This window comes from Emys orbicularis, chromosome 10, assembly GCF_028017835.1.
Source record: "Emys orbicularis isolate rEmyOrb1 chromosome 10, rEmyOrb1.hap1, whole genome shotgun sequence".
NCBI classification, from domain to species: domain Eukaryota; kingdom Metazoa; phylum Chordata; order Testudines; family Emydidae; genus Emys; species Emys orbicularis.
Genome location: NC_088692.1, coordinates 55,830,185 through 55,856,133, shown reverse-complemented (window position 1 = coordinate 55,856,133; position 25,949 = coordinate 55,830,185). Strand labels below are relative to the sequence as shown.

The window sequence follows — 25,949 nt, the reverse complement described above, 5'->3', positions numbered from 1 at the left end:
ATCCTTCCCATGCTATTAGTATAGATAACATTTTAATAAAACAGTCACAATTCTCAAAAACACTCATTAAAAGCCCTGCTTAAGCCAGTTATAACCAAAACCTAACAGTAGCATAACCCCGGGCCATGTCCTTGCTAACTCTTACTTTCCCATAACAGGATCTCCAACTTATGGCTAACTTTCCTCACACTAACAACTTCAGTTTTCTAAACTCTTCTACACTTAAGCTAACTTAGGCCCCAGACCTATTTTCTACTTATTTCTTAACCTAAACCATCCCATAGGTAGGCCAAATTCACAGCCATGAAAAAGTCATGGACCATGAAATCAGACCTCCCCCATGAAATCTAGCTATTGGAGGGTTGGGGAAGGGCAGGCTACTACCATGCCCCTGGCTCCAGCTGCTAGTCCCCTCTGGGCTGGGGAGGGATGGAACTGGCACTTCCCCTGCACAGCCGCCCTCGCGGGGGAGATCAGACCCCCCTCCGGGCACATACCCCGGTTGCTCGGAAGGCAGCGCAGAAGTGAGGGTGGCAATCCCACAAGCCCGCTACAACAGTTTTGCGACTCCTCCGCAACTCCCTTTTGGGGCAGAACCCCCACTACAACATTGTGACATTTCAGATGTAAACATCTGAAAACCTGAAATTGAGTTTCAAATCCTATGGCCATGAAATTGATAAGAATGGACCGTAAATTTGGCAGGGCGCTACCTATAGGCTATACCTGCCCTTTGCCAACTCCCTCCAGTGGGTCGGCCCCCTCCTTCCCATTACTGAGGTTCTGCTTGTGCCTGGCATTCGACTTTTCCAGAGGCCTTGTGGTCTGCACTGCCTGAATGGGGAGGGCTCTTGGAGTCTCCATCTCCCTGCGGTTCTCCCTCCCCAGGCACTGCACGCGCTAGATTTCTAAATCCTCCAAGCTGTGTTTGCTGCAAACTAGTCCCCACCCCCTGCACTGCTGAGACCCCATTGCGCACCGTGTGGGAGGCGGGGGCTGTGATTGTTGGCCCCAACCTGTGACAGTGAGAAGGAGAGCTGGGGTGGCTTTGCCTCTGTTTAGAGAATCGCTCCTTTCTGGGTCACACAGGTGTTCTCTGTAACTGAGAAAGTTCTTTGGTGACCCAGGTGTGACTGTATTTGTTACTCAGTGAAATCAGGTTCATTGAAGTGTCACAAGAGGACTGGAACCTGCTGCTTTGGGTACAGAAAACTCCCTTCCCCTCAGCACTATCATTCACATCATTCCCCTGGCGGTTCAACCAGAGACCTTTAATGGAGAAATTTAACCCTTCTCTTCTATTGACAGACACAGCAGTGCAAGAGACTGCAGTGTCAGCCAGAGATGGCAACCCACCTGTCACAGAGTCTCCTGGTCCAGGTAGGCAGAAAGCGGCGTGATACACAGCCAGAATTCCTTTCCAAGGCCAAAGTTGCTGTTCATCTGCACTGTCTTTTACAGAATCAACATAATGTTTAGTATCGGGGGCAGCCATGTTAGTCTGTATCCACAAAAACAACAAGGAGTCCCTTGACACTGTAAAGACTAACAGATTTATTTAGGCATAAGCTTTCGTGGGTAAAAAAACACTTCTTCAGATGCACAGAGTGAAAATTACAGATGCAGGCATTATATAATGACACATAAACTAACATAATGTTTAGTTCTAGCTTGTGCAAACAGTATAATTCCTGTGGGATCCTTCTGGGTGAACAGTGGTATATTAACCAGGGTGCTATATTAGAGAATCACAACAGTTATTATGAGAGTAAACATCTCATTAGCCTCAAAATTCAGAAGGATGTCCACAACTTTAAACTAGCTTTGACGGGGACAGGTGAGCAAAGCCCACAGGTAAGTGGAGAACATGGAGACCTGGGAGATGGGTCGGAAATAGGAGGGAGCGTGGGCTATAATGGCAGAGAGAAAGGAGGGTCAGGGCAAAACTGGGAGGCAAGATCAAATCAGTATCTTAGATGCCTATATACAAATGTGAGAAGTATGGCTAACAAGCAGGAAGAACTGGAAGTGCTAATAAAGAAATACAACTATGACATTGTTGGCATCACCGAAACTTGGTGGGATAATACACATGATTGGAATGTTGGTATGGATGGGTACAGCTTGCTCAGGAAGGATAGACAGGGGGAAAAGGGAGGAGGTGTTGCCTTGTATATTAAAAATGTACACACTTGGACTGAGGTGGAGATGGACATAGGAGACGGAAGTGTTGAGAGTCTCTGGGTTAGGCTAAAAGGGGTAGAAAACAAGGGTGATGTCATCCTAGGGGTCTACTACCGGCCATCTAACCAGGTGGAAGAGGTGGATGTGGCTTTTTTTAAACAACTAACAAAATCATCCAAAGCCCAAGATCTGGTGGTGATGGGGGACTTCAACTATCCAGATATATGTTGGGAAATTAACACAGCGAGGCACAGACTATCTAATAAGTTCTTGGACTGCATTGCAGTCAACTTTTTATTTTGGAAGGTTGAAAAAGCTATCAGGGGGGAAGCTGTTCTAGATTTGATTTTAACAAATAGGGAGGAACTCGTTGAGAATTTGAAAGTGGAAGGTAGCTTGGGTGAAAGTGATCATGAAATCATAGAGTTCACAATTCAAAGGAAGGGTAGAAGGGACTACAGCAAAATAGAGACAATGGATTTCAGGAAGGCGGATTTTGGTAAGCTCAGAGAGCTGATAGGTAAGGTCCCATGGGAATCAAGACTGAGGGGAAAAATGACCGAGGAGAGTTGGCAGTTTTTCAAAGGGACACTATTAAGGGCCCAAAAGCAAGCTATTCCGCTGGTTAGGAAAGATAGAAAATGTGGCAAAAGACCACCTTGGCTTAACCACGAGATCTTGCATGATCTAAAACATAAAAAGGAGTCATATCAAAAATGGAAGCTAGGACAAAGTACAAAGGATGAATATAGGCAAACAACACAGGAATGTAGGGGCAAGATTAGAAAGGCAAAGGCACAAAATGAGCTCAAACTAGCTACGGGAATAAGGGGAAACAAGAAGACTTTTTATCAATATATTAGAAGCAAGAGGAAGACCAAAGACAGGGGAGGCCCACTGCTCAGTGAGGAGGGAGAAACAGTAACAGGAAACTTGGAAATGGCAGAGATGCTTAATGACTTCTTTGTTTCGGTCTTCACCCAGAAGTCTGAAGGAATGCCTAACATAGTGAATGCTAATGGGAAGGGGGTAGATTTAGAAGATAAAATAAAAAAAGAACAAGTTAAAAATCTCTTAGAAAAGTTAGATGCCTGCAAGTCACCAGGGCCTGATGAAATGCATCCTAGAATACTCAAGGAGCTAACAGCGGAGGTATCTGAGCCTCTAGCTATTATCTTTGGAAAATCATGGGAGACAGGAGAGATTCCAGAAGACTGGAAAAGGGCAAACATAGTGCCCATCTACAAAAAGGGAAATAAAAACAACCCAGGAAACTACAGACCAGTTAGTTTAACTTCTGTGGAGTCATAGAATATCAGGGTTGGAAGGGACCTCAGGAGATCATCTAGTCCAACCCCCTGCTCAAAGGGGGACAACTCCCCAGACAGTTTTTTTTTTTTAAACTCTAGTTCCCTAAATGGCCCCCTCAAGGATTAAACTCACAACCGTGGGTTTAGCAGGCCAATGCTCAAACCACTGAGGTATCCCTGTGCCAGGGAAAATAATGGAGCAAGTAATTAAGGAAATCATCTGCAAACACTTGGAAGGTGGTAAGGTGATAGGGAATAGCCAGCATGGATTTATAAAGAACAAATCATTTCAAAGCAATCTGATAGCTTTCTTTGATAGGATGACGAGTCTTGTGAATAAGGGAGAAGCGGTGGATGTGGTATACCTAGACTTTAGTAAGGCATTTGATACGGTCTCGCATGATATTCTTATCGATAAACTAGGCAAATATAACTTAGATGGGGCTACTATAAGGTGGGTGTATAACTGGCTGGATAACCGTACTCAGAGGGTAGTTATTAATGATTCCCAATCCTGCTGGAAAGGTATAACGAGTGGGGTTCCGCAGGGGTCTGTTTTGGGACCGGCTCTGTTCAATATCTTCATCAACGACTTAGATATTGGCATAGAAAGTACGCTTATTAAGTTTGCAGATGATACCAAACTGGGAGGGATTGCAACTGCTTTGGAGGATAGGGTCAAAATTCAAAATGATCTGGACAAGTTGGAGAAATGGTCTGAGGTAAACAGGATGAAGTTTAATAAAGACAAATGCAAAGTACTTCACTTAGGAAGGAACAATCAGTTTCATACATACAGAATGGGAAGAGACTGTCTAGGAAGGAGTATGGCAGAAAGGGATCTAGGGGTTATAGTGGACCACAAGCTAAATATGAGTCAACAATGTGATGCTGTTGCAAAAAAAGCAAACATGATTCTGGGATGCATTAATAGGTGTGTTGTGAGCAAGGCACGAGAAGTCATTCTTCCGCTCTACTCTGCGCTGGTTAGGCCTCAATTGGAGTATTGTGTCCAGTTCTGGGCACCGCACTTCAAGAAAGATGTGGAGAAATTGGAGAGGGTCCAGAGAAGAGCAACAAGAATGATTAAAGGCCTAGAGAACATGACCTATGAAGGAAGGCTGAAAGAATTGGGTTTGTTTAGTTTGGAAAAGAGAAGACTGAGAGGGGACATGATAGCAGTCTTCAGGTATCTAAAAGGGTGTCATAAGGAGGTGGGAGAAAACTTGTTCATCTTAGCCTCTAAGGATAGAACAAGAAGTAATGGGCTTAAACTGCAGCAAGGGAGGTTTAGGTTGGACATTAGGAAAAAGTTCCTAACTGTCAGGGTGGTTAAACACTGGAATAAATTGCCTAGGGAGGTTGTGGAATCTCCATCTCTGGAGATATTTAAAAGTAGGTTAGATAAATGTCGATCAGGGATGGTCTAGACAGTATTTGGTCCTGCCATGAGGGCAGGGGACTGGACTCGATGACCTCTCGAGGTCCCTTCCAGTCCTAGAGTCTATAAATCTATGAAAAACTGCTTATTAACTCGTGTGCACGGTTGCAGCAATTAGCTAAGCAGTTGCAGTGACTGCTTGTGCAAACGATCATTGTGATCTGTAACTGGCTGACTGTGTGTCAAGCAACCACGGCTGTGGTTGGAACTGTGGGTGCTACTGAGCACACACATTCCATTCCTGGAAACAGACACCAATGCATTTTTCATGACTGAGATGCCCACGTTTTTCATATGTATATTACAAATGGCTTTGTGAGTCATGATCAGATTCTGTCTCAAGCACTGCTGGTTTGGTAGCTGTGCAGTGAGGTGGGCCAGAATAGGTAACTTCTTGGTCAGAACATACCTCATAAACTCAAATACCTCATGGAACCAAATGCTGTAGGTGATAGAGCCGCCTTGCTGAATCCCAAGGAAGAGGAGAGGTACCACAAAGATTTTATCCCCAAGGAAGGGGGATCCCACATTTCAGTGCTGCAGCTCTGTACATCTACCTCCATCCGAGCCTTGCAATGTCTCTGTCTCCTTGGGGTTCTCCATCTCATGAGTTACGTCCTTCTGGCTGAGGGGGACCCAATGGAATCCCCTTCAAAGCCCCTAGTCAAGCAGAGAGCCTCCCCATGTAAATGGAGGTTCCCCCCCACCTGGAGCAATTCCAGCCATCTTGGGAGCCGCAGACCAGCCCAGAGAATTGAGCCTGGGTCTCATTCCACATGGCAATGCAGAGCACCGGGCACCAGAGCACTAGCTTGGCCTCCCAAGAGTGAGGTGTGAATGTTCTGAGGTCTGTGCAGTAGAAGAGAAACTCCTGTGATCTGTTTACATTGGTTCTTGTCTTAGGAGTCAATATGGGGCTTTTGGACCGTCTCTGCCAAAGACTGACTCAGACTATTGGTGAGTAGGAATTCTGCCCAGAAGCGTCCCCCACGATACAGATTTACCCCAGTTCCTCTCTGGTTCCTATTGCCCTTACATAGAATCAGTCACATGACACCTCACCCCACCACTGCCCTTCTGAATTACAGGATGGACACCTTTCCGAATGGACAGGACAAATCTGGACTCCAGCCAGCCAGGCCCCACTGACTCTTCTGTCCCAGGTAGGAGTCAACAGCCTTTCGCTGTGACAAATCACCACATGTCTATTTCTGTCCCATCAGGAAGTTCCATCCCAGTGCACACGGGATCATTCAGTGCCTCAGTTTTCCTAGCTTCATAATGGGGCTAACAAGACTGACAATCTTCACTGGGGTCTGGAAGGTGTGGGTAATGTTTGTAAAGGGACTGGAAGAGGAAATGCCCGATCTCAGTGTTAAGTAACATGACACTGTCTGGGCAGTGATTGGTGGAAATCCCTCGCCAGGGGTTCCATAAGGTGCAGACAGTTCCCACACAGTTGTATGTCCCTGTCGCCCCCAGGGCATTCTATTAGTGACCATGATTGCGGGAAATTAACCCACCGTCTGCCTGTATCCACAGACACAGAGGAGCAGAAGGCGGCCCAAAAACAAGACCCGGTGCCACAAACCCTGGCTGCAGGAACGGGCAGCCACTGCAGCACTTTCTGTGCTGAGCCTCCTGATGCAGGTAGGCCCATGCCCAGTATTGAGTGCCAGGAATAAAGGGGGGAAAGCAGCCACAGTGACAGCCAAACCCCAGTGCTGAGAGGGCAAGAAGAGACTCCACCCAGGCTCTGTGCCCTGCTCTGCACATGCACATAAGCCACTGCCCTCTGCTCCACCTTACACGCCAGCCTCCGTGCCATCCCACGCTGGGCTAAAGCCCTGCTGCCACAGGGCAGCACTGGAATCATCACCGGGCAGCCTGGGTGCCAGTAAAGGGGGAACTGACCCACCAGGCAGCTCCCTCTACCAGCTCAGCTCCCCAGTGGCTCTTCATAAGAATATAAGAATGGCCATGCTGGGTCAGACCAATGGTCCATCTAGCCCGGTACCCTGTCTTCTGACAGTGGCCAATGCCAGGTGCTTCAGAGGAATGAACAGAACAGAGCAATTATCAAGGGATCCATCATCCCCTGTCATCCAGTTCCAACTTCTGGCCATCAGAGGTTTAGGGACACCCAGAGCATGGGATTGCATCCCTGACCATCTTGGCTAATAGCCATTAATGGACCTATCCTCCTTGAATTTATCTAGTTCTTTTAAAATCCAATTATACTTTTGGCCTTCACAACATCCCCTGGCAATGAGTTTCACAGGTTGATTGTGCATTGCGTGAAGAAATACTTCCCTTTGTTTGTTTTAAATCCACTGCCTATTAATTTCATTGGCTGACCCCTGGTTCATGTGTTCTGTCAAGGGGTAAATAACACTTCCCTAGTCATTTTATGATATTATCGGTCTTATTATCTATCCCTTTCCTAATGATTCCCAACATTCTGTTAGCTCTTTTGACTGCCGCTGCACATTGAGTGGATGTTTACGGAGAGCTATCCACAATGACTCCAAGATCTTGTTCTTGAGTGGTAACAGCTAATTTAGACCCCATCATTTTGTATGTGGGATTATGTTTTCCAATGTGCATTACTTTGCACTCATCAACACTGAATTTCATCCGCCATTTTGTTGCCCAGTCACCCAGTTTAGTGAGATCTCTTTGTAACTCTTTGCAGTCTACCTGGGACTTAACTATGGTGAGTAATTTTGTATCATCCACAGATTTTGCCACCTCACCATTTTACCCCTGAACAGCAAAGGCCCCAGTACAGATCTTTGGGGACCCCACTATTTACCTCATTGTGAAAACTGAAAATATATTCTTACCCTGTCTTTTAACCAGCCACAGTCCATGAGAGGACCTTCCCTCTAATCCCATGACTGCTTACTTTGCTTAAGAGCAACCTTAGTTTCCTTCTGTTCATTTTAGGCACCAAGCGAAAGGCCTATTTGTCACCCAGGGGACAGCTCGCCCCAATCAGCAAGGAGGAGGAAATGCCAAGGAAGACCACAGTGAGTGAGGAGAGAGCGGGAAATCCACAGCACACTGGGGAAGTGCCCATGGCACAGATGGTACAAGGTTCCCTCCATCACCAACTCAGCCTGGACTCCCGCCCCCTACTGCCTTTCCCACGACACACTGACCCTCTAAGGCTCTGACCCCCTTTCCTCATCTCTTGCTCCCAGATTCACTGCCATTCTCTGGCCCTAGAGAACATGCTCTGACCCCCCCGTTGCCAGGGCAGGTGTTGCAGACAGGAGGAGAGAGGCGACTCCATTCCCAGCACCTGGCTCTGCTTTCTTTCTTCTTTGCTGGCTGGTCAGCAATGGGCTGCATTAGGGAACCAGGGAGAGAAATAATCCTGAGCTTCACCTCTCCCCAGAGTGTCCCGCGCACTCACCTCTCCCTGGGCCCGGGGCAGGGTTAGCTGTTAGCCCAGCCTATACCTGCGGAGAGCAAGGCTCCGGGAGGGGAAGTGGCTGGCCCAAGGCCAGAAAGCAGGAGTATACATCCCTGGTACACTCTGGAAGTGACCATTGTAGGAGGTGAGCAGGCAGAGACAATGGGCCAGATCCTTGGCCCCTGGTAAGGCCGCATGAAGGGACATTAAGCTCTCCCTTCCAAGCTCCCACGTGGTTTCCTCAGCCCAGCACGGGGGCAGGGAGGAGCCCTTGGATGCTGTCTCCCCATCCCTGACCTGTCTGCGTGGGTCTCTAGACTGTCAGCCCTTCAGGACAGACATTGTCTCTGGCTGCGTTGTGCTGCACCCAGTGCAACAGGGTCTGATCCTGACTGGAGCCTCTGGGCGCTGCCATAACATCAGTAGTGATAAGTAATCAGGGCAGGCCCCGCTCTTCCAAACCGGGCCCCGCCATCCCTGCCATCCTCTCAGCACACACCACCCCAGCTGGCGCCAGGTACAACTATCCTGTTGAACCAACCATAAGTGATACTAGGCTAGTGCAAACCAAGGGGTCAAATGCCTCTCCCAGAGAAGGGAGAGTCCGGCACCAGCTGGAAGCTGCTCTCCACCAGGGCCATAACTTTATTCCTTCCAAGTCTGGGTTGTGGTAACCCAGCTGCTGATGGAGACTCTACACATTGGGGCTTGTCTGCCTGACACGTCATCGCCATGTCCTGCGTCTCTTCTCTTGCACAGGGCCTTGCTTGCGTGAGGGACATGGATGAGGCTGCCCTGAGGAAGGACATTGGCACCCTCTTCCCAGCACTCTACTCCATGGTAAGAGATGCTGGGATCACTCAGGCAAAATCCCGGGGCCTGTTGGCTTAAACTGGGTAGGCTGTGGGAAGAGCTGTCCCTGCCTCATCCTGTTCCCATTGGGGGATGGATCCTGGAGAACTCTCCTTTGGTTTCTTTTCCTCCCACTCACCCCACCCCCTTTGACCAGGAACATCAGCATCCCGCACCTTGTTCCAACGCTCCACATCTTCGGTTCCTGACCCGTCAAACTCTGCTTCTACATGAGCCAAGGCCCCCGAAGCCTCGGCGTCACTCATAGACTGATCCAGCTTGCTGGCCTGTTCTTTAGATGGGAATTAGAATCTGCCTCTCCACCCTCACCCCTTCACTCTGCCATCCGAGGGCTTGGCCTGAGAGACACTTGATCTAGTTTGCCTTTGCTGGTGTTGCTTTCTTCCCTTAGGTGTGTCATCTCCCCAGAGAGCACCTGGAGGAGCGGAGAGAGGCCCTGGACTCTCTGGTCCATCTGGGTAAGAAACCCATTCACCTTTCCCAGAGAAGGAGATTTCCCAGAGCCTGCAGAATTTCAGAGCCCAGGCATAGAACTATATTCCCTTCCCCTTTATGATTCACCCACCCCATTCTGATTCACTCCTCTTCCTGCAGCTCGCTTGTTCCTGGTGGAGCTGCTTGTGTTCCTGTTCAGGAGGCTGAACAAGGACGAGGAAGAGGAGACCTGTGCCAGTCTCTTCATTCTGGACCGGATAGTCCGATCCAACGGTAAGTGACCCCACAGCGAGGCCTCGTCTTTTGATGTCTTATGGCCTCTTGTGCAATTAGCAGCGCTTAGCACTGGGCCTCATTGGGGTCATTTATACCTGTCTGCAGTAGATAATCCAAGTCCTGCAGCCCCTCAGCCGATGCTGCGGCAATGAGAGAGGACAGTCACTGCTGGAACTGCAAGCGTGGGCAGATGCAGCTGGTTACCCATGGGAGTAACCTGCCAGGAGGGTCATGTAGGGACATTGAGGTTGCTCTAAGGTTCCTGAGATCTCAGGTCCCTGCACACCCAGGTTTAACATCAGCCCTGCCGAGCCGTGTGTCTGTGTCTCTTACAGTTTCCGAAATGACGCACAATACCGAGAAGCTGTTCATAGCCCTGGGGCCAATCCTGCAGAGCACAAGCATACGGGTGAGTCTGGAACCATGGCCAACGCGGCCAAAGCTAGTGAATGTCTGCCTGCCAGTGCAGAGCCTGCCGGGACCCTGTGCATCGAAACACATGACCCATCAGTGCTCCATAGTGTAGGGCAGAAGGTGGGGGAGAGAATCCCTGCAGGGCTCCGGCTGCATTGTCATCTCTGGGCTGCCTAGCAGTATTTCACCAAACCCCCCGCTGAGAAAGGATCCCAGCCTGGACTGGGAGGGGACAAGGTCCCTCCACACTGTGTGCAAATTATTTCTGTTTCTGTCTGGGTCTGGCAGGTCAGAGAAGCCCTTGCTTATTTTATAAGGACAATGGGGGCGCATGGGCTCTTGGAGAAATCTGCCTCAAGACCCTTAATTGACTTCTTGGTGCGTCAGTGCACCCTGACCCTCGACAGCACGGTAAGAATCCGCAGAGACCTTAGTGACGGGAGTCCGTGAACAGGGCAGAACATGGGGTCAAGGGATAGGGAAGGGGGGCAGCTGCAGATGGGGAGGGGCAGGCGATGGGCAGCAAATAGGACTTGGGAAGCAGATGGAACTGGGGACAGCACCCTCCGTCTACTGATGGAAGATGCTGACAAATAGAAGACAGTGTTTTTTCCTCCCAGCCCATTCTCTCTGATCCCTCTCCCAGCTGCCATCCGGGCTCTGTCCCTCGCGCAGGGAAGGCAGGACCCCTGGCTTCCTCCTTCTCTCGCCTCACTGTGATCATCCACCTTAGGAGACTAAGCCATGATGGATCTGGTTTTCACCAGGCAGAGGGGTGGAGCCTAGAACTGGCTCCACACAGACCCTGGGCTGCTTATGGCACAGTCACAACCAGGGTTGCGCCTTTTCTCTTCAAGCCCCATTTTCACCCCCTGCCATGCCCACTAGAGTTACCGTGCCACGGAGGTCTCCACCGAATCTAAATCTCCCTGGTGTCTCCCTTACTTCTCACCATCAGGAGGAAGCAGACGGGAGGCGCACCATGGAGCTCGAGGTCCGCCAGCTCTGCTCCAGCACCCTGCAGTCCCTGGCTGACTCCCCCAGAACGGCCAATGTAAGTGACCCTGCCCCTCTCCATTGGACACAGGCCTCTCTGGGTCTGAGCTTTTCGATGAGACAGGCCCCAACCAGACTTATTTATCTGAGCCTCCCCGCTCCAGAACATCATGGGGTTGGGTAAAATGGACCCCGGATCCGAGCCAGACCTCGGTCTTTGGAACAGGGAACACTCACCGGCTGAGTGCCCCTGCACGCCAGCGTTTGGTGTCACAGGGGCTCTTCCGCTCAAGTATCCCCTGTGGTCAGTCATGCTGGTTCTGCAGCTTCCATAGCTCAGTCCCTCTTCATTGGTCCTTCTGTTAACTTTTCCCTGGCTGTTACAGGGTGGGGTCTATACAGCCCACCACATTCTTGTTTTGCAAAAGCCAACCCTAGCCCAGGAGTTCCTGCCTCTCACCCACACTACCCTGGTGCCTACGGGAGAGTCCACTGAGCTGGGAGACACTACATCCAAATCTCATCTCTGCTGACTATTGCTTAGGTTTCCACACACTGCACAGACCTGATTACTGACCCAGGCGTCAGAACGCAAGCCTAAGCAGTCAAGTATTAGCCAGCCCCCTTCCCACACTGAACAAATTAACAGCGAGGTTGCGCACGGTCACTTCAGGCAGAGCTGAGACTAGAAGCCACATTTCTAATAAGGCAGACCCAAGTATTGTGCACTCAGCTACACTGTCTTTCAGATTGAGCATGCCCAATATACGTGCTTTAGTTACTACAGGTGGGGATAGACCCCCGGGGATTCCTGATCTCCACTGTTCTATACTGTCTAGCAAAGAGTTGTGTAACCCTCTGGCACAGTGTGTGTTAAGTCCCCCTCTTGTCCACACAGCAGACAGCAATTGCGTCTGTGCTTCAAGTGGCGCAGGTCTGTGTGGGGATGTGAAGGTCAGAGCTCAAACCTCCCTGAGCGCCTGTCATGGTTTCACTTGATAGTATTGGGTTTCCTAGTCTCCTCTTTATTTATCAAGCTGGTGTATTGCATTCCTGCCGTGAGAACACAGCCTTTCCCAGTGGGACTGGAGTTAGGAAATACTGTGCTGTCAATGATGATGCTACACTCAACAAAAGGCGGGGGGTCAGTCATGTGTCACTTGATTTGGTGCTGGAGGCAGACACTGATAGGTGTGAAGGGGGAGGGGGTGGGGATCGCTGCATGGTTCAGGCTGGGTAGAGAGGTCTGGCTGGTGGTGGCGAGGCCAGGGGTCCTGTCTAGTGTAGGAAAGAGAGAGCTGGTGCAGGAAAAGGCTATTTCCGTACTGAGATGGCTTTTCTCTGCTCTGCAGGTTTTATGGCCTGGGCTGCTCCTTCAACTGAGCCCAGCAGCCCATGGGCCAGCCCTGCCTCTCCTCCTGCAGACCTCGGTCGAGGTGGTAAAGAGGATGCAGGAGGAAGGCAGGCTGCCCTTGGCCAGGAGGTGTGGCAAGGCGAACAGAGGTGAGTCCCAGTATTTTATCCACCCGCTCTTAGTCCTTCTGTAGCGAGAGGCGTCTGCCCCCAGGTGAGGGTGGGGATCAGCTCTTGGCTCTGGTTCCGGCTCACTGCAAGGACACAGCCAGCCGTCAAGGGCACAGGTAGAGCTCAGAGATGAATGCAAAAGATCCCTCCAGAGCCTGATGGGATGCCCCCCCTTTCTGTTCACAGGGTGTCGGTCAAGCCCCAAGTCCACTCTACCCCAGGAGCTGCTGGCTCGGCTGCTGGTGAGTAACCCGCCGCCAGGAGGTTCCTTATGCTCAGTGGGAAGGGGCCGCTCCTGGAGCTGGCATGCAGTGTGTGGTGGCTCTTCTCCCCGCAGCCCCCAGAGGAGCTGGCTCGTCACATTCCTCGCGTTCATTGCACATCGACCCAGCGCCTCTCGGCATCTAACAGAACCAGCGAGCTCTCTGAGCCAGCCACCTTCCTGGCTCCCCGATCCTGGGGCTGGACCAGGTCCCCCAGCACCAGTTAGTGCAGCCCTCGGACGGCTCCAATAGAAGGCAGCTGGAATGAGCCCTTAGGGACTGTTGTGCAGGCCCCCTCCTGCCCCCTGGCCTCCAGCATCCTCCCTTACCAAGGGGCAGCTGGGGATTCCCTTTATGGCCCAGCTGCCTCTTTCGGGCTGCTTCAAGCTCCCCTTGTGCTGCTCTAACCTAGGCCAAGGATCTGACCCAGCAGCTGCCTGACGGCCTCTGGATAATCCTGTCTCCCTTCATCTGAGCTAGAGCCAGCCCAGGAGTGAGAGGATGGAAGGAGCCAATAGCTGGTCCATGGAGTGTCCCTGATCAACTGAAATATCCATCTCAATCCTGTCCTGGTTGTCAGCTCCACCTCCCTGCTGTCTCCGTCCCTCCATCACTGAGCTCTCCCCCTGCACCTGTAGGGAGCTCCCTTCTCACACTGCCTCGCAAGGGAGGGGTACAGCCACCTCTGCCTCTTTGTCCGCCAGGTGCTCGGTGCGTCTTCGTTTATGACGGTGCAGGTCAGAAGGGCAGCCATGTTCCTCCTCTTCCAGCTCATGAGCATGTTCCAGGCCGGGTCGGGCTGGTTCTGGAATAGCTACAAGACGGAAATGCTCCTCTATGTGGAAGGTGAGGAGGGAGTGTCTCCCCTTGCAGGAGCAAAGGGAGGGGACACCGTGATGCTGGGCTCAGAGAGGGAGAGGCCAGGGCCTCCCTCTGAATCCAGTATAATATGATGCTGTGACCTTGGAATCAGAGAGGATCACGTCAGGATCATATCCCTTGGTTCATCTAGCCCAGCCCCCCATGCCTAGACAGGAAGGATCCTTTCCAGGACCGTATCTAACCTTCATTCGACATCTCACACCCTGGGGAAGGATCTTGGAAAGCAGAACTCCTGGGTATTTCACATCAAGGGGTTTGGGTCTGAGGAGCATTGTTGTCCATCAGCAATTTTCAAAGAGCCATGGGTCCCCTCGGGGCCCGTGAGTCGGCAGCTCCTCCCCACCCCCTGCCAAATAAGAGCCAAGTTGAAGGCTGCTCCTCAGTAGAAGGGTCTAAACACAAAGGAAACTGACCTGCCCATCTCTTCCAGATCACAAGACCTGCTTCTGCCAGAGGGAGTGGGAGCAGCAGCTGCTGCAGGTAAGGGTCAGAGAAATGGAGGGCTGGAAAGGAACTCAAGAGGTCATCTAGTCCAGCCCCCTCCACGCTGAGGCAGGATTAAGAGGCCCCTCAGCAGCACTACATTGTGGGACAGAGGAAGCGGCTGAGTCCAGCAGATGCAATTGGAGAAGCACCAGGGGCAGCTCACAAGGATTCAGAAGCATTAGGAGAGACGTGGGGGGTGACAGTGCACGCTCCCTCTTCCCCTCCCCTCCCAGCTGTGGTGGGTTCCTGGCTGGAGCTATTGAGAGGACCAGTTTCTTGGCCCCTCTCAGTTCTAACTGGCTCTTCTTTCCCTGGCAGTTCCTGGAAGACCTTCTCTTCTTCATCTCGGACCACACCTGGCTGGGCTGTTTCATCACTAGTATCAGGCGCCAGCTGGCCCACGGTGATAAGCGGCCCGGTGACAAGGTCAGTGTCCTGGAAGGAATTGGGGTTCAGTGCCTAGTTCAGAACAGCAGTCGCTAACCAGGGGCAGCTTGGGGTCAGTGAAGCAGACAACTATACCCAGTGGGCTCTGTGCATGCCAGGCTGTGCCCAATGCATCCAGCATGATGGTGTCTCTTTCGCAGAGCTTTCTCTACAAGTGCTGGGGCACCGTGCTGATGTTTTTTCCAGCAGAGAGCATCAAGCCCCAGCTATGGCTTCTGGTGGAGATGGTCGATTTCCGAGAAGAAGAGGAAAGAGAGGTGAGGTCTTTGCTCCTCCACTGTCAAGTGATCCCTCATTCTTTGTCAATCCCCTGATGCTACATGTGTATGTTCTGCCTTGGACAAGGTCCAGTGGATTGAAAAGATCTTCCTTATACCCATGCCCATGGCAATGACTTGGAGAGCCCATCCTGGCCCCTTGGCTTGTTGCTCAGCATTCCCAACCTCCATCTTTCTGTCTCTCAGGGATTCGCCCGAGCGCTTGGGCTGTGTGCCAGGCAACAGCTATACGAGGTTTTCGCCATCCTGGAGCACTGGGAAGAGTTTGTCAGCAGGGTGCAGCTCCAGCCTTCTGCCGGTGGCTCTCTGGAGGTACGGTCCCACCTAGCATCTCTGCTCTTTCATCCATCCCTTCACCAGCCTTTGCAGGTAAAGGGACCTGCCAGGGAGGACCCTGCTTCCCAGAAGCCTGTTCAGCGAAGAGCTGAATTTCCAAGCAGTGGCTCAGCCTCCGTGGAGGGAGCCCTTTCCTTACTCCTCTGTGGAGTTGCAATCTCAGCACAATGGGGTGGATCCAGGGGGGAAGGTGGGTCCTGTTGTCTAAGCTCTCCAGGGTATCTCCTGGGGAGCTCAGACATGCTCCACGCAGCCCCATAAACAAGGCTCAGAGAGGGCCCAAAAGACATTGCCATGCCATCAGCTCCAGCTGACACATTTCTCAGCAGAACAGACCCTTGGTCTTCCCCTGAACTGGGCTATTTCACAGACGTTCCTGGCAGACTCACCAGGGCTGGCATGTCTGACATTAACCTGCGTCGCCCCTCTCCCCGCACCACCACCACCACCTTCCCAGTAACGCTCTGGGCCAGTGCAATCCACTGTAGTCCCAGTGACATCTCTGGAGCTAGGCTGAATTAAAGCAGCTGCTAGTGCGTCCCCTTCGGCTGCCGGGTCACCTCAACCACCCAATCCTGGGGAGCTGGGAAGGGCCTCGGAGTCCAGGCAATTCAGCTCAGCAGAGTAGCCTTTGGTGGCTAAGCCGGCTGGATGAAAAATCCTCCCCTGGCCCCATTTGTAAGTTAGGAGCAGCTGGAGGCCATCCCTTCTCCTCACTCTTTCCTTTGCAATTCTCAGGAGCCAGCTTCCATCGAGCAGCTGAGAAGCCTCCTGCTCCTCACCTATGGGCACGTGGTCCACTCAGGCCCCACGGATCTCATCCTAGAGACCATAGGCTTCAATATCCTGGCTCCCATGCGACACCACTATTTTCTGAGCCCACACGTAAGTCAGAGCCCTCCCCTGACCGCCCACACAGCACCTACCCGGACTATGCACAGCAGCACAGAGCTATGTCTTTGCATAAACTCAGCTCAGAGGGCTGGCCCTTTGCCCCAGGAGGGACAGGAGACATGGGAACAGCACCACTCTCTGTGACTGCCCCATCTCAATTAGCTTCTCTGATTCCAGGCCCATGGAAGCTAATGGAAGGACTCCTATCTGGGCCTTGTTAGAGTGTAACTGAGCATCACTTGGTGCTATTGTCCCAGAGACGACTGTACCGTGTTTGGTACCTCTAGGCTTGTGCTGCACTCAGGGATCAGAAGATAAAGATTTAGGGCCTGTTTCCCCACACACTGCAGTCGATGGTGTAGCTGGGCACAAAAGGCGCACGGAGGGATTCAGGCCCCTAGCCCGGTTGACAGGCTCTGGTGCTGAAGGGGGATTTTTGAGCTAACTCTAGGTTGTTTTCTTGCCATCGGAGGTTTGAGGCCGACGTTCAGTCCTACCCTGGTTACGATGCCCATATGCGCGTCCCAGCGAAAAGGAGAGGGGATGCTACTTTGGTTTAACTGAATGTTCTCCTTGGAGAACGGATGCCTTGGTAGGGAGAGCCCAGCCAACTGCAGAGAGCAGCAGATTCCTGTCCCAGATCAGACAATTACGACCTGAGTGTCAGGGGAGCTGAGCAGCCCCAGGGCCCACTGACAGCTCTGGGAACTGCAAGTGCTCAGCACCTCTGGGAATCAGCCCGTTCCTTGCATTCATCTCCAGAGATATTCCCCTAGGCCAGGGGTTCTCAAACTGGGGGTCGGGACCCCTCCGGGGGTCACGAGGTCATTACATGGGGTGTCGCGAGTTGTCAACCTCCACCCCAAACCCCGCTTGCCTCCAGCACTTATAATGGTGTTAAATATATTAGAGAGGGTGTTTAATTTATTAGGGGGGTCACACCCAGAGGCTTGCTGTGTGAAAGGGGTCATCAGTAAAAATAGTTGGAGACCCACAGCCCTAGGCAATGCAAAGATGTTCCACTCGGCAAACCAGGTCCTTTCCCTTAGGGCGTGAGGGCAATCCCGCCTAGGACAGCAGCTCCCTTGTAGAGACTCGCCCTGTAGCCTTGTGTCTCAGCTCTCTATTGCCTGTGGCTGTTTCCTCATTGTTCTCTCCCCCTCCTGCCTGTGAGCCCAGGACCCACTGGTGAGATCTGCTTTTCTGAGAAGCCTCGCGCTGGTGGGAGAAGCTGTCACCCAAGTGAGCAGGATTCCCTTGGTGAGCCAGGACACATACACCGTGCTGTCCCCCCTGCTGGTGAGTGAGCATACTTGGGTCCTGGGAGGGGTCCCTAGGGCAGATGCACATGCCACAGTCTCTGGCGTTTAAAGGCCATGTGCTGGGTTTGCGACCCGGTGCCCAGGGCTCTACATTGTGCACTGCAAACCCAGTGCTGATGCCAGATTCTTCTGGTGCGATTCCTGCCCAAGGAATGAAATGACACTATTTTCCATTAGCGGATTCATGCTGCTTACACCTGGGACCATTCCCCATCCCACTTCTGAGGGATCTGCCCGACACCCAGAAAGCGCCCTGGGGATTAACTCCAAGGGTTTTCACTCCGGGACATGATCCTGAGGAGTTAACAGGCGCAGCCCTCCCTTGGTTTGCAGGAAAATATTTGACCTCAGCTTTTCAGGACTCTAATGCTCCCCGTCACAAAATCGCCTCTGCCCAGATCCCCCTTCCCTACTCCGTGGCAGATGCTGAAGTTTCCAGATGTGCCGTCAGGAATGGCGAAATAGGGGCTCTGGTGAATGTCTCCTGCATTCTGGCCACATGGCCGCTCCCAGGCCATCTTCCCAGCTCCGTGCCCCAGTGCACTGCACGCTGGGGCTGAGGGTCGGTGGGGGCGTCAAACAGCGTTTGGAGATTCCACGTCTTGCTGAGGAACCGGGCTCCCCCAAATTCTTTTGCCTTTGACTCTCTGCTTTGTGCTGCAGGAGATGCTCAGAGTCAAGGACCGGGCCCGGCTGCAGAGCCCCGATCACCAGCATGCCCTGCTGGCCATCTCATATATAGGGTACGTCCATGGGGCCTGACTCAGCTGCGGAGCCCAGCAGCCGGGGAGGGGCAGATGGAGGGAGAGGAAGTGGGGGAGGGACGAGCTGCAATAAGAACCGGAGGATGTTTCTCCCTGGTGGCTCACTAACGGGCCATACCCTCCTCGGCCTCCGGGTCACTTTATCCAGCCCCCATCTCTGCGTATTGCCTGGTAAGAGGGAGCCCCTCCCGTCAGCATGAAGTGCTGTGAATGGGTGCAGCCACAGAGCAGGGCCCGGGATCAGCCCTGGAGAGCAGTTTCCCCAGCAGAGCCCCTGCCGGGCCCAGGGGGCATAGGCATCTCCAGACAGGACCATTCCCTAGGCGGTGGCTCTGCTGGAGATGCCCCCTGGAGCTCTGCTGCTAAGGGAGGGAGCTGTCCCTCGTGCCATCAAACTCAACCTGACTCATGCCAGGACCTGTCTCCGTTCTAATGGCCCCGTCTGCTCCGTTCCTTCCAATCAGGAAATTTGAGCCTCGCCTGTCTAAGGAACAGGAGGCTGAGACCATCAGCACTTGTATCACCAGCACCATGGTTCAGCGCCCAGCCCTGGCGAAGCTGAGAGGGACTGAGGTGGCAAAAAGCTCCGCTATCCGGGCAGAGGTTAGTGAGGCATGGACAAAGCTGCAGCTTCCACCTGCCTCCTTGGCTGGGAAACTCAGCCACCCCCCTGGCTGAGTAGCTGGACCCTGGCCCGATGCAGAGAGCTGCGTGTCCAGCCGAATCCAGCCCCTCGGTTTATTTTCCAAAGGGCTGGTGACAAGTGGCTACGCAGTTAACTCTGCAGTGGGGTTGGCAGGGAGAACAGCTGTAGAGGTGAGTGTCTGTGAGACTGTACAGAATTACCCTGGATTCTTGGCACAGGGAACTAGAAGCTACCCCCAGTTTACACCAGCTGAGGCTCTGGCCCAGAGCGTTAAATAGCATTTGGTGCAGAGGGAGCAAAGCATGGATTCGGGACAGCCACACGGCCAGGCCATGACTCGCCCTGCCACAGAAACAGAGATTGGCTGGAGCGGGATGAACAGCTCAGCCCTTGGGGAGCCAGCGGGGTGTTGGGGGGCAGCTGGGGCCCCTCCAGAGCGGGAGGGAGGAGGCCTTCCCTCCAGAGCCCAGCTCAGTACATGTGTTGGGGAGCCCAGGTGGGAGGAAGGATTCTTTGGGGTAGGGCAGCCCGTGGTCCAGGTGAGACCCATGTCTATGTGCAGGGGGATCAGTATCACCTGGGTAAAGGGACCCCGAATACCAACAGCACCTGGCTCCAGACCGGGGGATCCACTCGTCCCCCTGCCTCGTGCACCCCACCTCCCTTGCTATTTACTTCCCTGCTTCTCTCTGCTCCAGTCTCTCCAAGAACTGCCCTGGGAGGGCCTGGATCTTGTGCTGCAGACATTCCTGGAGCAGCACCTGACCCCCACCACGCTACTGCATCTCTTTCTGGTATGATAGGGAGGGGGGAGGGGCCCATTCGCACTGGCCATCTGGGGATGGGCTGGCTGGTCAGGTTCTACCCGAACCACAAGAGGGAAGGCTCCAGTTGATCCCGAGGGGGCTGAGCAGGCCTCCCAGCTGCTGTGAACTAGCCAGTCCCCATGGGGCATACACCCAACCCTGGGATCCAGCAAGACAATCCTAGTCCTGCTCCAGGGGTGTCACTTTGGCCTCCTACATTTGGCCTGGAGCCCCTGTTCCCCTGAAGGAAACAGCCCCGAGACCCTACAGGATCAATGGGGAGAATCCTCAAAGCGCTGAGCCCAAGACCCTCAGACCTGTGCCAACGCCCCCCAGACAGGAGAGGAGCGCTGAGTTCCAGTGTCCGGAAGTGGAGGAGAAGAGGTTAAATGCTCCATGTCCTCTTCCTGCTGGGGCAGGAAGCAGGTTCTGGAGGTCGCCCCGGCATTGCTGCCGCTCACACCACTTTCTCCCTGCTCCCCAGCACTTGCAGCCGTGGATCTGCTCTCCCCGGGCCCAGGAGAGGAGCCGAGCTGTGAGAGCCAGCGCCCGGCTCTTCATGTTCTACCGCTTCAAAGCCATCACCGAGGTGAGCAGCGCAGACCCTGCTGCCCCCCGCCCCCTCCCAGCACTCACGGGAAGCGGGGGGGGGGGAATACAGACAGAGCTGGGCTCGCCCCGACCTATGTCCTCAATTTCTGTTTGGTGGCCCATTAGGACCTGAAACCCATGGCAGAGCAGGGCTACATGGCCGGGCTGCTGACAAGCCAGGCCTTCGATGCTCAGGAGGCCACCAGATACTGGGCATCTCAGGCTCTCTACTGGCTCTTCACGCCTTGCAAAGGTAAGATAGAGCGGAAGCAGTCGCCACTTCTCAGCCTTCACAGCCCCGGCCGTTACCTAGCGAGCAGGGCTGCAGAGAGAACATGGCGCCTTCATCGCAGCCCTGACCAGAGGGACACAGAGCAGAAGTGGGTTGGTACCTACCGGGCTGACCTGGCATCTGCCCTTCACCAGGTGCCTGGGACCATCTGGGACCTCCACTGATCCCACTCCAGCCCCAACACACCTTCTACATCAGGGTGAAGGGTGGGCAGTTGGCCCAGAAGCCAGCTGAGAGCTCACCCTAGCTGGTCGTTCCCAGCTGCGGCCGGAGTCTGGCTCTTTGGCACCTCTGATCTGGCTCGAAGGGGAGGGGGAAGAATCCGGCCCCGAGAGCTCTGCCTGAGCACTGCTGGTTTCTTGTGCAGCTGTCGTCTACACCAAGACAGGGGCGGTGGTGAGCGTGCTGAGCAAGACGCAGAAGGATGCCAGCTGCAGAGAGAACCCTGTCCATGTTGCTATGGTGAGTAAAAGACTGTGGCTGGAGAGACAGACACACACATGGGAAAGGGGGGTTATTGTCTCCTTCCCTCGATGAGGAGCCGGCAGATGGAAATTCCTGGGTATGGGCTCCAGTGCCCACTCACATAGCCCTGGGCACAGGCTGCCAGTGCCTCTGTCCCCGTTCCCCGAAGAGCAAACCCACCTCCCCGAGCCGGGGCTCGCTGCTCACACTCGGCCTGTGCCTTTCCCTGCAGCTCATCGCGAAGCACCTGCAGTCGAGTGACCTCATGCCCTTCAGCTTCACCCTGCTGGTGGGCCTGCTGGAGAAGGAGGAGTGTGCAGACCAGCTGGCGGGCGTCATGGAGGCGGTGCTTGGAGAGCAAGAATCAGAGCTGCAGGGCCAAGTAATGGCTGGGCATTGGAGGCACCATGCTGACATCTCGGGCAGCTCCATCTTGCCCCGTGCCTAGAATTCCTGGGGCACGAGGGAGGATGTGGAGGGGAGACATCCCTTTCTCACCATCATTGATCAATGGGACCCATCCATGCCCTGTCTGCAAGGAGGCCGCTGGGCACGGCCCTGTAATGGTTTTCAGGCTTTGATCCCAGGAGTCTGGCTTGCCCAGCTCACTCCCTGGGAAATGTGCCCTATCTCCAGACCCATCCCCCAGCTGGGGGAACAGAGCCTGCGGTGGGGTCCCCCGTGTCCACTGACTCTTTGCCCAGTGGGCATGGATTGACGTACAGGATGGAAATGCATCCCAGACGCTTAGATCCCACTCTGGTGCTGAAGCAGCCCAGGCATGTTGTCACAAGGGGAGGTACAGCCAGGATATCCGGGGGGTGGGGTGTCACTGGGCAGCGGGATTGGGACCCTTAGTTCTACGGTGCTGGATCACGGGTGGGGGTTTCAAGGTACCGAACCCAGAACCCCCCTCGGCTCAGTCACTCGCTAGGAGAGTTTATCCATGGCCTCCGCCGGGCCATGTGACCGCTGTCTTGTTTCTGAGCCTGCCCAGTTCCTCCTGGCCCTTGCCTGCCACCCACCCACAGCGGGGGTAGGGTCTCAGCCCCTGCTTTGCCTCCGCAGGTGCAGGATCTCCAGGCGGCTCTTTCCTACACACTGAGCCCACCCCGGGGGGGGCGGCTGAGTGATGGGACGAGAGACATTCTCCACCTACTGGCCAGACAACACACCAAGACCGCGGTCAGCATCCTCCTGAAGATGCCCTGGCCTTACAAACGGTGAGCGCCGGCCCCAGGGAAAGGATAGAACACCCCCCTCCAGCCTCCGAGCCCCCCCTTAATGGGGTCACTCCACAGCACCACGGTTACATGCAGCACAGCCCCTCCCCTTGCACACAGGCCCCCAGGGAACAGCCCTGCCCCGGCATGCTGTCACCATTAGCCTCCCTGTCCCTTGGAGGGCTCCGTGTGCTCTGGGACCCCCGGCTCAGGGCTCCCCCAGCTGAGCTATTCCTAACACAGCTGTCACCCTCCCCCACTTCGTTCTGTGCACTGCTAACCAGTCCACCCCATCCCGGTTCGGCTGTGCAATGGCTTGGCTGGCTGGAGGCCAGAACAGTCTTCCAGCCTCCCCCCCCCCCCCATCACTACACAGACCAGGAGAGACCCCATGTGAGCAGGGTCACCCCCTCTGTCAGCATGGCCCCCCGCTCCCGGCAGGGCATCCCTCCAGGCTGAGGCAGGAGAGGGGCCAACCTAACTGCATTGCCCCCAGACGCCCCTACACTGAGCATGTTCCCGCAGGGGCACCCCCTCCCCCCAGCTGGGAAATGCCCTCTCCCCCCTGGAATCCCAGTCTGGTATCTTCCCCATCACCGCACGCTTTTAGACGTCTCATCCCACCCCTAGGGGCTGGTCTTCTCCGATTCATCAGCCTGCCAGGTTCCCCTGGGCCAGCAGCGCCTTCCCTGCATCCTGCCCAGAGCCGACAAGCACAGAGCCCATTTTACAGCCTTCTCCAAACCCCCCACCCCAGAGCCATGGCGTGGCCAGAACTGGAGCCTTGTTCCTCCTGAACCCCCCACTCTCTGCCCCATGGGGAAGGAGCTCCTGCTCTCCTTGGCTGCAGCTCCCACTCTGTGCCCCCCCTCCCCCAGTTCAGGAGATCCAGCCCAGCACCTAGCCCTAGCCCCTCCCAAGGGTGGGCACCTCCTCACACCAGCCCCCACCCCTGAGCCCAGAGTCACTGCTTTCCCCCATGGGGGCTCTAACCCCAGCCCCTCTGGTTCCCATCAGGAGAAGGCAGCAAGGGAGGGAGGGGGCCCCCGAGCTGGGAGAAGTGAGTCTGGCCACGTCCACCCATCCCTTTCTGTGACACAGCGCCCCCTGGCAGTGCCCAGGCAGGAGGGTATGAACCCCTTAGGACTGGACAGTGCCTGAAGGGCCTTGAGGTCAGCCACCAGCAGGCTCAACCTGCTGCTTCTGGCCTGTCACCCCTCGGAGGGCATCATCCCCGGTGTGTACCAACTGGGCCCGTCCTCTGTGTGAATTCCTTACCTGCCGTCCCTCTGTCCGTCACAGCCACATCAAGGCCATCTGGAGATTCCTAGGTGCAGACCCCATGCTGACCAGGGAGGTACTGCACATCCTGCTGTACGACAGCCCGGAGAAGGGCCGGACTAACCCTGGACAGACCCAGGACAGGAGCTGCCCCCAGCCAGCCCGGCTGCCCCCGGCGGTAAGTTCCCATCGCTGGCATTTCAGCCCTCTTTCCCGGCTGCATTCTGCGCACGGCCACGGTCTTCTGACTGTATCTTTTCCCTTCCAGACCACATGCGGCCTGTGGGAGCTGATCGGGGCCTTGGGGCAAGCGGACACGCTGGAGGGACGCGAGGACGATCTGTTCGCCTCTTGCTTCCTCGCCATCGCCTGCCCCCCGGCACGGCACCTCTCGGGAGCCCAGCAGGACTTGCCCAGTGACACCAGTCCACGCAGGTAATGTGTGGGGCCGATGGATCCCAGCACCCACGCAGTGTCTGGGCTAGCCCCTAGGAGGGGGAAGCTTCCTGCTTGGACCTTCGTTGTCCAGGGACCCCCGACACCTTCGGGGGACGGAGGGTTCAGATCAGCCAGGCTTCTCGTGCTTAGGAGCGGGCAGAACTGCTCCCGGATACTCAGGGAACCGGAGAGCTCCTCAGAGTGGGTAGCTCAGCAGGGTGATGAGGGAGCTGAGCCGGGGTCGGGGGGAGGGGGAGCAGAGCTGGGGAGCAGGGCAGAGCTGGCTGCTGTCTCTATTTACTGTCTACTTTGAAGGCTTTGGGACAGGCCCGGCCTGTCACTGAGCCACTTCACCCCTTTTCTACAGTGGGCCCTGGGGGGCAGGGCTCAGGGCAGCAGGGCATTCAGGGGGGCACTGCATGTACTTTTCTCCCCAGGGTCAGTTTCCTGGGTGGGGTGGGGGGGGCAATTTTCACATCTTTGGAGGAGAGTGAAGGTCACATCTGCAGACACTCCCCCCTGCTCCCACAGTTGCGGGGGGAGAACCAAAGGCAGAAGTGGGGCAGCTTCTAGGCTCACCCTGATCCCTTCAGTGCTGCAGCAAGGGAGTCCTGCCCCCCCCACCCCGCCCAGAGAGCAGGAATCCCCGCATCACCATCTCCTGCCTCCTTCTCTTCCCAGCATGGCCGTGCAGGCCCTGGCGCGGGTGCTGCGCCTCAGGGGCAGTCAGCCAGCTGTGGAGCTAATGGACCAGGAGCGAGGCTGGCAGCTGCTGGAGGAGGCCCAGCCCGAGGGGTTCACTCTTCTTAGCAGGTGAGGACAGAGGCTGGAGGAGTCACGTTCTCGCTCTGGAGCCCAGTGGGGCAGAGATGGGAGGGGGTGGCCGGGACCGGGCCGGATTCCGGCATGTGCAGGGTTGTCATGCACACGTCAACACGAACTCTTGTTCTCTCCCAGGGCCATAGTGACCCACCCAAACCTGGCCCTGAAGAGCATCCCACAGCTTCTCCTTCCCAGCCTCCAGGCCAGTCAGGAGGGCGAACGCATGGCCTGCACCGCCCTGTTCGCAGAGGTGAGCCTGGAAGACCGGGGGGAGGGTTAGCCAAGCCCAGAGGCTGATGGAACAGGGGGCCAATAGCTGGTCAGCCAATGAGAGATGGTCCTGGTGGTGTATTGCTTGTAAATTAATCCCTCTGCTGGGGGCTCTGTGGTGGGATTTGGGAGCACCCCACTGGAAGCAGAGGGAGCGCTCTGCCCTGCACATGTCACTTCTGTTAAGCTCAGCTGAAGCCACCCCCTCGTGAACAGCAGTCGGTACGGATCTATGTCACCTCCTGGCCCCTGATCATACTCCCTTCCCCTTGCTCCTGCTGGGCTAGGACCCACTGGCCTTGCCCAGCCCTCTCTGACAGCTCCTTTCGGTCCCTTTAGTTCCTCGGCAGCCCCCTGCTGATGGAGAATGAGCCCAAGGCGATGCGGAAGCAGGTTGTGAAGGCCATGCTGCAGCGGACAGAGGACAGCAACATCCACGTTCGAGGCAGAGCGCTGCACGGCCTCAGGAACGCAGTGACCGAGTTCCCGGACAAGGTGGGTCTGGAATGGCAGGAGACTAGGCAGAGAGGGCTGGGTAGGAAGCGTCTGGTTCCCCTTCTCCCCAGCTT

The 25,949-nt window shown here is 54.8% G+C and overlaps 1 protein-coding gene across 1 annotated transcript in view; it reads left to right on the top strand.

The window, feature by feature from the left end:
* LOC135885072 (maestro heat-like repeat-containing protein family member 1) overlaps positions 1–25,949 on the top strand; it is a 37,658-nt gene that overhangs the window by 1,301 nt on the left and 10,408 nt on the right. The window contains exons 2-31 of the mRNA XM_065412704.1: positions 6,478–6,585; positions 7,885–7,967; positions 9,116–9,196; positions 9,621–9,687; positions 9,824–9,937; positions 10,276–10,349; positions 10,643–10,765; positions 11,313–11,408; positions 12,703–12,853; positions 13,061–13,116; positions 13,842–13,983; positions 14,450–14,499; positions 14,824–14,931; positions 15,093–15,209; positions 15,417–15,542; positions 16,305–16,451; positions 17,640–17,759; positions 18,446–18,525; positions 19,011–19,149; positions 19,891–19,986; positions 20,483–20,587; positions 20,716–20,842; positions 21,249–21,343; positions 21,579–21,728; positions 22,415–22,569; positions 23,872–24,028; positions 24,119–24,285; positions 24,970–25,101; positions 25,246–25,360; positions 25,720–25,875. Of these exons, the coding sequence (XP_065268776.1) occupies positions 6,478–6,585; positions 7,885–7,967; positions 9,116–9,196; positions 9,621–9,687; positions 9,824–9,937; positions 10,276–10,349; positions 10,643–10,765; positions 11,313–11,408; positions 12,703–12,853; positions 13,061–13,116; positions 13,842–13,983; positions 14,450–14,499; positions 14,824–14,931; positions 15,093–15,209; positions 15,417–15,542; positions 16,305–16,451; positions 17,640–17,759; positions 18,446–18,525; positions 19,011–19,149; positions 19,891–19,986; positions 20,483–20,587; positions 20,716–20,842; positions 21,249–21,343; positions 21,579–21,728; positions 22,415–22,569; positions 23,872–24,028; positions 24,119–24,285; positions 24,970–25,101; positions 25,246–25,360; positions 25,720–25,875 (3,437 nt within the window). The remainder of the gene's footprint in view (positions 1–6,477; positions 6,586–7,884; positions 7,968–9,115; positions 9,197–9,620; positions 9,688–9,823; positions 9,938–10,275; positions 10,350–10,642; positions 10,766–11,312; positions 11,409–12,702; positions 12,854–13,060; positions 13,117–13,841; positions 13,984–14,449; positions 14,500–14,823; positions 14,932–15,092; positions 15,210–15,416; positions 15,543–16,304; positions 16,452–17,639; positions 17,760–18,445; positions 18,526–19,010; positions 19,150–19,890; positions 19,987–20,482; positions 20,588–20,715; positions 20,843–21,248; positions 21,344–21,578; positions 21,729–22,414; positions 22,570–23,871; positions 24,029–24,118; positions 24,286–24,969; positions 25,102–25,245; positions 25,361–25,719; positions 25,876–25,949) is intronic.